This window comes from Canis lupus, chromosome 35 (assembly GCF_011100685.1).
Source record: "Canis lupus familiaris isolate Mischka breed German Shepherd chromosome 35, alternate assembly UU_Cfam_GSD_1.0, whole genome shotgun sequence".
Lineage (NCBI taxonomy): Eukaryota > Metazoa > Chordata > Mammalia > Carnivora > Canidae > Canis > Canis lupus.
The window spans coordinates 13109545-13121042 of NC_049256.1; the positions used below are offsets into that span (position 1 = coordinate 13109545).

General features: G+C 44.6%; 1 protein-coding gene across 1 annotated transcript; it reads left to right on the forward strand.

The window, feature by feature from the left end:
• The first annotated feature begins 1438 nt into the window (after nt 1-1438).
• EDN1 (endothelin 1) lies at nt 1439-7931 on the forward strand. The gene is given in 6 exon segments (NM_001002956.1): nt 1439-1677; nt 3283-3451; nt 4406-4564; nt 4719-4832; nt 6670-6717; nt 6719-7931. Coding segments are annotated over 6 exon segments (609 nt in total). The 5' UTR covers nt 1439-1613; the 3' UTR covers nt 6774-7931.
• The last annotated feature ends 3567 nt before the right edge of the window (nt 7932-11498 follow it).

The window sequence follows — 11498 nt, forward strand, 5'->3', positions numbered from 1 at the left end:
ATTAAGTGTGAGGTATTATGCGGTCTTCTCATTCAGCATGGCCATTTCCTCCTTCCCAACACCACCCTCACTTCATATCCACCCAACCCTTTACAAGAACTCCCCTTTGCCCTCAAGAAGCAAATCTTGAGCTGGGGAGGGGCGGGGATCGATCTGGAAAAGCTGCAGGGAGTAAGTGAACCTTCTGGGGGGGCACCCCTTTGTCACAGGAGGCGCCCTTGCTCGCTCTGCTCCCATCTCAGGCTGCCTTCCTTGGGGTTCTTGGGCAGCCAGGGCTTTAGCTTTTTTTGTTGTTGTTTTTCTTTTTTTTTGTTTTTTGTTTTTTGTTCTCAGCAAACATCAGCCCCTGTAGCTCTTCATCTCCCCCTGGCGTCCCTCTCGCGCTACTTCTTAACGTGGGTGCTGTTGAACTGGGGAGGGGGGCACGCACCCCGGTCGGGGGAGGGGGTGGGGGGAGAAGGTGGGCACTCTGTGATATTGAAAGCCCTGGGTATGAGCCTGAAAGGGCTCCAATTTCTTCTTCTTCTTCTTTTTTTTTTTAAACCGTCCTGTCCTTGCCATTGCTTCACTGATCTTTTTCACTGCGCACGCAAAGAACTTTAGCAAAAAAAAAAAAAGAAAAAGAAAAAGAAAAAACCTTAGGGGCGGGGGAGGGAGGGGGCTTGGAGTAAGGGACCTCCTCGACCTGCCCAAATAATTTGACACACACACACACACACACCCCACCCCACCCCCGCAGTGGGGAGGTGGGGTGGGGGGAGCAAAGAGGGAGAGCGTTCCCTTTGTTGGATCAACACTAAGAAATCGGAGACATAAAAGGAAAACGAAATGAACAACAATAAAAAAAAAAAAAAATTCCCCCCGCGCACAACAATACCATCTATTTAAACTGCAGCTCATACTTTTCATACCAATGGTATGACTTCCCCGGAGTCCCTCTTCTGATTCCTGAGCAGAGGGGAAGCGGAGCGCAGCGCGGCGCGGGCAGGCTTGCCCCGAGGTCTCTAATGGGTATTTTCTGGTCCTTAGCCCTGCCCCTGGATTGTCAGACGGCGGCGGGCGTCTGCCTCTGAAGTTAGCAGTGATTTCCTTCGGAGCCGGCCCTTATCTCCGGCTGCACGTTGCCTGTTGGTGACTAATAACACAATAACATTGTCTGGGGCTGGAATAAAGTGGGAGCTGTTTACCCCCACTCTATAGGGGTTCAATATAAAAAGGCTGCGGAGAGCTGTCCAAGCCAGACGCGCTGGTGCCGCGGCGCAGGGCCGAGCGCGCAGGAGGGTCCCGGGCTGCGCGGTCCCCGAGGTCCCCGAGGTCGCCGAGCGCCCCGCAGTGCGCCCCGCAGTGCGCCCCGCTCCACCGCCCGCGCTCCTCCCTAAACCTCTTCTTCTTCTTCTTTTTTTTTTTTTTTTTTTCTCTAAAGAGCGCTTTTAGGCTGAAGGCTCACTCGATCTGAACAACCAGAAGCTATTATTATTTTATTTTTTATTTTTTATTTTTTCGTTTTCAACCTTTTAGGTTCGGTTGGCAGGAGAGGACTTTGATCCATCCCCACTCCTCTCTTTCTCTCTCTGTCACTCTCTCTCTCTCTCTTTTTTTTTTTTTTCTCCAAAATGGATTATTTCCCCATGATTTTTTCTCTGCTGTTTGTGGCTTTCCAAGGAGCTCCAGAAGCAGGTAGGCAAACGGGGACTCGTGAATCTCTCTGAACGTTGCTGTCTACTGATTTGTGTGCACCCTCATGGTTTTCGTGCTGCTGTTTTCCTCCTCTTTTTTATGCCTGCAGCTCACATGGCAAGGGTCTGGGAATTACTGCTCAAAGCTACTTAAGTTTTCCAGTTGGAAAAAAAAAAAAAACTTTTCGAGTTGCGGGGGAAGAGAATTCCTCTCTTGAAAACAATTGCTCCCAGAGCATGAAAATAACTTATTGTTATTATATAGGTGGTGTGGATTTCCTGGGCTTTTAAAATCTATAACTCAAGAAAGGCAAAGACTAGCTTCGCAGTTAGCCAAATGGATATTTGCAACACATGGGTCTGTACAGTTCATAGGACATATAGGAACTTCCATCTTATTTAAATACTGTTTTAATAGCGTGTGAATGTGTAAAATATTTAAACGTTTCACCTCGAAGCCAAGGAATTTTATTCAAGTCATTCAAGCAATCTATGAGCAGTAAAATCACCTGCAGAACAGTCTGTTGAATAACCCTCCGGCGGTTTCAGGGTGAAGCAGATGTTTTCTTTAAAATTTGTCACTATTGACTTTAGGCTTCTTTTGGCAGGTTTTTGGCACCTAAGATGGTGTGAGGTCTATTTTCAGTTTTATTCACCTGTTGTGGGAGGGGAGCCACGATAAGTCGTGGCTGCTTGAGGATTTAGATAGTACGTGTGCATCTGCCCGTTTCCCCCTTCTCGGGGTCAATGCCCTTTTTTGTGTGTCTTTTCATGACCCTGACTAAAGAGAAAAGATGTCAAGGGAATGAAAATCCTGGAATGTGTCTGATCATTTGAAATGTACAAAATTGGGCAGATAAGCTGCATGGCTAACTTGTCAGTAAGAAGAGGCGATGCCGCAGTGGGGAAGGGGCAAGAAGCGAATCCCACACATGCCATCCTGTTCGGGGGATTCTGGATTCAAAATCCACAGAACCTGCATTAGGTTCCCAAGCTCCTTGCTGCTCAGTCTTAGTCTAGGTCAGTACCTTCTCTAGAGTTTACCACTTGTGATGACTATTGTAGGGCTGGTTTCTCTTCTTTTCTCCAGTCTTCTCCCCCAAACATCTTGAATTCCTCCTAACTTCAAGGACTATATACCACCTGGGCTGCTCTCTGCCCTCCAGCAGGTGTGAAGTGGCGGGTACTCCCCTAAACTGCATGGGGAAGTGGCCCTGAACCTAGGAAGAGGCAGGGGATTTATTTAGCTTTAGATCTTTGGTCATCGGCCAACTTTAAGCCACTATCCTGCTAGATCAGTCTGTCCTATTAAATGCCATGGAGAAGCCACCCTGCATTTCTAACAGGCAGCATGGCCACCCGTTTCTCTGGGGCCTGGCCAGCAGTCCCCTTTTCAGGTGGTTGCCACCCCAGCTCATGTGTAATCTCCCTGAAAGTGCATAAGCCAGTGGGGGTAAAGGTGAAGTCACGTTAAGGAGAGGAAAGATAAAGAGCCCCTTTTGCTCTGTGTTTCTTGCTGACGGCGGGCTGTGTGCTTCACGGGCTTCTATGTGCTCCTCTAGATCCCAGGGGATATGCCCTGCTGACCTGCTCTTTCTCTCCCCAGCGGTCCTGGGTGCGGAGCTCAGCACAGGCCCCGACAGCAGGGGGGAGAAGCCTGCTCCCAGTGCACCCTGGCGGCCCCGCCGATCCAAGCGCTGCTCCTGCTCTTCCCTGATGGATAAAGAGTGTGTCTACTTCTGCCACCTTGACATCATCTGGGTCAACACTCCTGAGTAAGTCCCTAGAGGGCGTCGTAACTCTATTCCTTACCTCTGGCTTCCCCAGACTCTGGAGCCCAGTGACTCTAGCTGCTTTTAGGGGAGCTCCTGGTGTGGATTCCGAAGGTAGCACTTCTGAGGACATGAAGGTGCCCCGGGTGGGCGGCCGGGGACAGTGCCCCTCGGGTCCTAAAAATACACAGGCAGGGAGGTTCTTTGAAACAGAGGGGAGGTCTTCTGAGGCCCCGTGGCTCAAACACTCATGACTGGATAGATGTAAAATGCTGATGGCAAGTAGGATTCCAAGGACAGAACTTTATTCCTTTTAGGTGAGACTCAAAAGGGACACTTTGGAAATTACTGGACAGCCTTCTGGCAATGAGTCCTTCTATTAGTCGCATGATATCACCAGTTGCGAGAGATGTGCAATCCTGGGGGTGAATGGTGTGTGCTGTAGCATGTCCTCCCCATCCCCCCACTCCCCCCCATCCCCTTCAGAGGGCACTTTTCGCATTATCATCTGTCTTGGATTGAAAATAGATTTTCAAAATCATGTGAGTCATAGTTTTGCATCTAAGTCCCCCCCCCCTCCCCCGTAGCTGTTAACTAGATAGAAAGTCAGAAAAGGAAGAAAATAGGAAACAGACACCAAAGCTGAGATGTCATAATTTGGGACAAAAAAAAAAACAAAGCTGTTTGTGTGGAGAGGAAAGTGAAATTTGTTTAGAATCCAAATGGAACTTCATTGAGTTAGAAAACTGGCTTTCTCCTGGTGGGGTACACACTCAGGGCGACATTGATGGGCACGTGCTCCTGACCACCACCGTACTGGACCCTCCTAAATTGTGAGACCAGGTGCTGTGCGGTGAGCAACTTGGGTCCCACTGCAATGAGTTTGTGCCACAGAATGCATCATTTCAAAGACTCATAAGTATGCTAATGTCTTTTGTTCATCTTTTTTGCTAATAGGCACATTGTTCCGTATGGACTTGGAAGCCCTTCTAGGTCTAAGCGATCTTTAAAGGATTTATTTATCACAAAGGCAACAGACCACAGGAAGAGATGCCAGTGTGCTAGCCAAAAAGACAAGAAGTGCTGGACTTTTTGCCAAGCGGGAAAAGAACTCAGGTGAGGTAGAAACACGTTGGCTTTCGATCAGTTTTATGGCCTCTTGATCTTCCCATCATAATGTTGCCTTCTTGTTTAAGAGACATTAACAGAGACTTTGTGAGAACTGAAGGTACCGTTGCTGAAATGTTTGGCGCTATCTGTATTTTAACAGGGAGCAAGACAGTATGGAGAAGGGCTGGAATGGCCATAAGAAAGGAAAAGACTGTTCTGAGCTTGGAGAAAAGTCCAAGCAGCAGCAGCTGGTGGCAGGAAGAAAAATAAGAAGGTAAGAGACTCCCCCAACCAGCTAGCCCCAGTCACCAGTGCTAAGGGGCTGCTCCCTACAGGTACCCTCCTGTTGATGAGAGAAAGGCTTAGAAGACAACAAAGATCTTCATAGTCTATAGATTAAAAAGAGCAAAGGAATCCCTCTCAAATATATATATTTTTTGAAGGCAGATCTTTGCCCACTGTACACTCTGATAATCTGGAGCCTGTGCCACTCAGTCCAAAGGTAGCTTTTCCAAACAAGTTACATCTATAGGCATCCTTGTCACTTGGTCACATCTAGTCCTTGCTTTTCTGAGTCAATGTATTTGCCACTTTCCTTGAGAAAGTAACATTTTTTTCAGGGACAGGAGTTTTGATGTTTTATTTTATTTTATTTTATTTATTCTTAAATTCAAGTGTCATGAATGATCAAGTTCTTTAAAAAACATAGCAGTTACAAAAAAAAAATCCAAAAGCCAAAAAACAAAAGAAAAGAAACCCCCCAAAGCATAGCAGTTACTCCAATGGCCAAAGGGAAAAATAAAGTCATTAGATAGGGATGGTGAGAATTAGAACATGCTGTTTTGAGGGTTTATTTATTTATTTATTAAAGATTTTAAAAAATTTATTCGTGAGAGACAGAGAGAGAGGGAGGCAGAGACATAGGCAGAGGGAGAAGCAGGCACCCCTTGGGGATCCTGATGTGGGACTCGATCCCACGACCCTGGGATCATGCCCTGAGCCAAAGACAGATGCTCAACCACTGAGCCACCCAGGTCTCCCTATTTTTTTAAATAGGGAAGTGCATTGAGTGGAGAGCCCATGTCATTGTGAATAGCTCTCATCTTTTCTGGTTGGTTGTGTGTGAGCTGAGGCAGAGAAAGGATGCCGATTAGTCAACACCATGGGGTTGTGATGGGCATCTCTAGAGTGATGGCCTTTCCAAATCCAAAACATCTTGGAATTTGTAAGCTAGAGGGAGGAAATCTGTATTCAGAGCTTTCACATGTCCTACATTTCCCTATCTTGGTCCATGGAAACTTTTCCTAGAAATCCAGAGGCAAGAAGTTCTGTGGTCAGAGTGTTCTGAGCACAGGCCTGGCAGGCAGCAACCACCTCTGTGTTGTTTACTGCTGATGTATGGGACATCCTCAGCTGTCTGGGATGTTTGGCTGGCCATTGCCATTCCATATTTATAATGTCAGGCCCCTGATGTTCCCTTCAGATCATGGGGTTACATAAACCACAGTTCCTTAACTGATTTGGAAATTATTCTTATTTTTCTATTAGTATTACTGTGTCAACGATCAAATCACTACTGCAATTCCCTTTCTTTTTCCTGCAAAAAAAAAAAAAAAACATTAAACCTGCAGAAAGTACAGCATTTTCTAAGTGCTGTACACCATTTGCTTTGGCCCTACCTCTCTTTTTGTTTCTTTTCTACCAAGTCACCTTTAATTGCTTTTGTGATTAAGAAGACATCCATGGTTATTTGAAACCTATGCAGAGGCAGTTCTCCATAGAGTCTCGTGGTGGTGGTAGCAACAGAATAAAAGAGAGTATCTCTAGTTTACCATAAAATTATATTTTAAAATTGTACTTAATGCCCAATTTCCTTTAGATATGACCATAGCTCCCTTCGTCTCCCCCCCACCTCCATTTCCAGAATAAAAGATGGGCTTCATTTTCCCTTGAGATTAACCAAGAGTAGCACGCTGTTGCAGTTGGTGGTGAAGGTTTAGGATCAGACTTAGATTTGTTTGTGCCAGATTCTAATTTTAGATGCCTCTTTTTGCCCAGAAGTGATTTAAAAAAAAAAATAACATTTGTTTTCTCTTGTCTTGTTTTAATAGGTTGGACGCCATCAGCAACAGCATCAAAACAGCTTTCCGTGTTGCAAAAGCTGAAAGCAGAGCTCTACAGAGAGAACAAAGTGACCCATAATCGAACACACTGATGACTGGTCACCTTGACTGGGCCTGTGGCCCGCAAGCCTTCTCCTCTGTGGAGGGAACCCTGCAGCTAATTCTGCACTCTCTCCCCATGGCTGAGATCAGAGCAAAAGCATCCTCCCTGCTTAGACTGTTTCTTGTTCCAGACTGGCAACGGGCCAGTGCCCTTGCTCTAAACATTCCAGGGAAGGTTAAGGAGTCCCCCAATCCATCTTCATTTGCTTCCATCAATGATAACTGCTTTAGTCTCTCCTCGCTTGGGGTGACAATGGACCACTTGGAAAGCAGAGAGACACAGTGACTTGTGAATTAGGATGTCATCCTCTGGGGGAGAAGAGATTCCACACAGGGTGGAATTTCTGAAGAGAGTCCGAAGGGAGTGTTTGTGTCTCACTCAGGTGCCTGGCACATTTCAGGGAGAAACTCCAAAGTCCACGCAAAGGTTTTCTAAGGAATGCACGAATTGAAAACACATTCGAAGGACATTCAAGTAAAAAAAAAAAAAAAAAAAAGTAAAAGACTTTTTTTTTTTTTAATTCACAAAATGCAAAACTAAAAGAAACTGTTACTACTGTAAATCAGGATGGGTTTGATGAATCTGAGTCTACCTCACCTCTATTGCACTCTGGTAGAAGTACTTCCCCACCGTTAATTATTGCCTACCCCGGCTCTGTCCCCTCTTGCCATCCCCTCCCCCAAAACCCCCATAGTAAATCTTGGCCTCATAGATGTCTAGTCTAACATGCCAGTAGTAGATGTAACATTTTCATGGTAATCTACTAGCTCTGATCCATAAGGAAAAAGATCCTTGAATCTGGAGGTTCCCTTACCTTGATCTTTGGAAACACAACGGTATAGGGTTGTTCATAAAAGACATTGAAAAGTAAACATTTGGTTATGCTTTAAAGCAGTAAAGTTATTGTCCTTTATGTAACTGGCTAATGGAAGAGGTTGGATTAAATTTCAATGTACTTATTTTTTTATAGATATTTATATTCTAAACAATTTATTCCTTATATTTACCATGTTAAATATACATTTGGGCAGGCCATATTGGTCTATGTATTTTTTTAAAATGTATTTCTGAATGAAATTGAGAAAATGCTTTGTTTTGCCTGTCAAGGTAATAACTTTAGAAAATAAATATTTTTTCCCTACTGTACTGATTTTGAATCATTTCTGAAATTCCCAAGAAGTGAACCAAAGTGCTAAGAGTTATGAAGGGAAATGATTAAAGCTGGGTTTTTTGGTGGGGGAGTGGTAGTAATAAGAAGGAAAATAGTGTTGGCTAATCACAAAAGAACTTGATCTAGATCTTAAAAGTTGCCTTTAGATTACATTAAGGGAAAAACGAAACAAAAACCCAGCATTAATACCTCTGTGTTTCCCTGGACAGCAGCCTTCTGCTTCCTCTTCCCCCATGCCCCCGACCTTAAAACTCTCCTGGGGCTTGCTTCATCCATTAACTTTGCTTAGGCTATGAGACAGGATCCCACAGTTCAAGCGGATGGTGTGCTGAGAGGTGCTTTCTCCAAATTAAGGGGCCGAAGGAAGCAGTGGCAAGACGACTCCCCCAATCATACCTAATTAGACACAATTCCACACTAGAAAAATACCTGGAGGAAACAGCCGGTCCAGAGCAAGTGAGGGACCCCTCTTATTTTTTTATATTTTATTTTTTTGGCTCAGATTAAGACTTTTGTTTATTAAAGAACACTAAGTGCCTTTGCTTTTCCATGGTAGCCCAGGACTGCACACATGCCTGTGGTGGTTGAAATACTGAAAGCTGGGTGTAGGGCGTGGGGGTTGTGGCACATTCTCCTGTCCACTTTGCTGTGCTGGTCTTGCCAAACCATCTGGGAGACTGGTATTGCATATGGTTGTTACCAACGGAAGCCCAAAAGAGCTTGATGAGCTCTTGAGACTCGTCACCATCCTTCCCAAATAGGAAAGAATGCCTGGCATTCAACAAATATTAGCTCACGATGATCACTGTTGTCCAAACAATGACACATCTGAAAGACGTTGAATACCAGCCTTCAGGTGTGTGTAGCCAATGTCCCAGGCAGAGTTTCTATCTTTATGACATTGTTTTTCATCTTCCTTTCTTCCCCTCTCTCTCTCTCTCTCTTTTTAAAGGGACAGTCTAATATCTAAAAGTGTGTTTTCTAGAAGTCCATTTAGAGCAGATTTCTCTCTTTGCCCTAAAGGCCAGGCAGAGCTTTGATCTCAGGGCTTGGAGGACCAGATATCCCTTGATCTAGCAAACTGTTGGTGTGTGATTCTTAAGGGAATTGTGAAGTTTTGTCTACAATGACCGGGGGCTTGGCTTGAACTTGGCCACTGTTTAATCCCGAGCAACGAGTCTTCCTGCATCGTGAATGTTCTCATCTGTTAAGTGAGGGAGTGGGGAGTTTCTCTAATGGCTCCAAGAAAGAGCATGTGACGTTCTGAAGCATGAAGAAATGGAGGTGGTGTGAGAGAGTGAAGTTCTGAGCTTGGAGGACGTGGATCCGTTACCTTTAAAAGGGAGTTGGGATGGAAAGAAGCCACTGAGTATAAGAAGGATGCATCAAGCAAAGGTGATAAGATTTCTTTTTCTTTTTTCTTTTTTCCCCTATTACTTGGGCCTTCAGATCCTCTTCCTCCATGCTTCCTGCTTCAGTAGCCAGCAAGAAAAGCAAGAAGCATGAAGGAGCTCTCCTAGGGCATGAGGTCAGTAGTAAAATTAAGCTGGAAGATTTAGAGGAAATGAATATTTTTCAAGTATGTAGAGGAAAGATTCGATATTATTCAAGGCTCATGCTGGCCTGAGAGGTAAAGCGGTAGAATGGTCTGTCACATTTCCTGCTGTTTTTCTTTCCAGTAAAAGTGTGGTTTCTGGAAGTCCACTTAGGAAAGATTTCTGTCTTCGAGCTAGAGACCAGGCAGGGCTTTGATCTCGGTACTCTGAGGACCAGAGGATCCTGGGTGCGGAGTCGTGACCTTTGGTGGAGGGAGGAGCCCACGAAGGGGTACTGGATTTTTCTCCTCAGGGAATGCCTTCTTTTATGATGGAAATCATTGGCTTTAATCCTGCCTGTGCTTCCTGAAATATTCAGGATATTATACTAAGTACAGTGCTCACAACTCCAAGTATTATAATGAAGCTAGAGTCCCCTCGAGAAGACTCCTATTGACATTGAGGAAGAGAAATCTTTTGTCTTCAGGTGAAGGAGCCAACGTCCAGAGAAGGATAGAACTGACCTAAGATCACACAGCAAGCTGTGGCATCTTTGGACTCTGAGCCCTTGAGTACAGATGTTTTACCCAGAGGCTGCTGGAGGGCAGTGGAGACTGGTGCCCAAGTAGGTATTATCAGAGAGTTCTGGGTGGTAAAGGCAGTCAGCCTTCATAAAAGCTTTGCCTTCCAGCCTCATGGGGGGTGGTTGGTGGTCCCTCCTTGCAGTATGTAGTGGAAGAAATGTAGGAGAAGAGAAAAGGAATACAAGGAGACATACAAGTCCCATGGCTTTGTGAAGTCAATTTCTATAGGATGAAATAGAATATAATGGGGAACTTGCATTTACTATTATTTTTTAGGGTTTACTTACTAAATAATCCTTAGATAATATGAGTAAAGAGGAATCTTTTTGCTCCATTCTCTTATTCTAGTAATACTCCAGTATAGTAATGCTCAAGGTACTATGTTTTCTTTCTTTGTCTTTAGACAAAGCATTTGTCCTGAAAATGCTTATTTTCCAACCCAAGTTCTCCATGTTTAAAATACTGTTTTCAAGCTCATATTCCTAATGGAATTTCTCCCACTTTGGCTTTCTCTCCTTTTTGCACCCTCATGGTTCCTGGGGTCCTCGATCTGGGCTCAGGATGTATCTATTGCAAGTGCACGTTGCTGTTCTCAGAACCTTATGATTTAACAGCAACCTCTCATCTTTGTAGAGAACTGAACTTCTCACAGCATTTTCCCATTTGTCATTGACCCCCGCCTCCATACCCAACTATCTTTTCAGGATATTGGGGCCATATTTTTATACTCTATGATGTCTGAGGAAACAGATATATTGAATGAATAAGTGACTTCTTCAGGCTCTTCTCCCAGACAAATAGCAATACTGGATCTCAAGACTCTTGACTCTTTCCCCTAAAATTGCCCTAGAGCCCAGGGCATAGTACTGGCCCTGACTCTTGCACAAATGTAGATTATTTCCATCTTGCCAGTGAGCTATGAGCAGAATTAACTTTTTCTTTTATGAATATCAGTGCTCCATGTGTGCACTGGCATCCCAGTCCTGAGCATTTTCACTGCATATCATCCTATGCCAATGCACGGTTGGTAGAAAAATCATGACAATTTATGATGGCTGTTTTCAAACCTGGTACCATGGATGCTTTATTCACAACTACCAGCCATAGGTCCAACACATGGGAAGAAATTGCCGTGATAAATGAATGGCAGAGGTTGTGCCATTTCCCCAGAATAATCAGAGAAAGATCTAGGGCTGGTGCCATTGGATAATGAAAACAGGGCCTAGGCCTCTGTTTCCACTGACTAATGGAAATGATGGGTCCCAAGTATGACAGGCTGTTCATAGCTCTAAGAGGCAGCACACTGGGGATCTGACATGCAGACTTGTTGGCTCAGAGGGTTTGTGTGTGTGTGTGTGTGTGTGTGTGTGTTTCTGTATCTTATTTCTTCACTTTCATATTCTGAGTCATTCTGGTCCTCCACC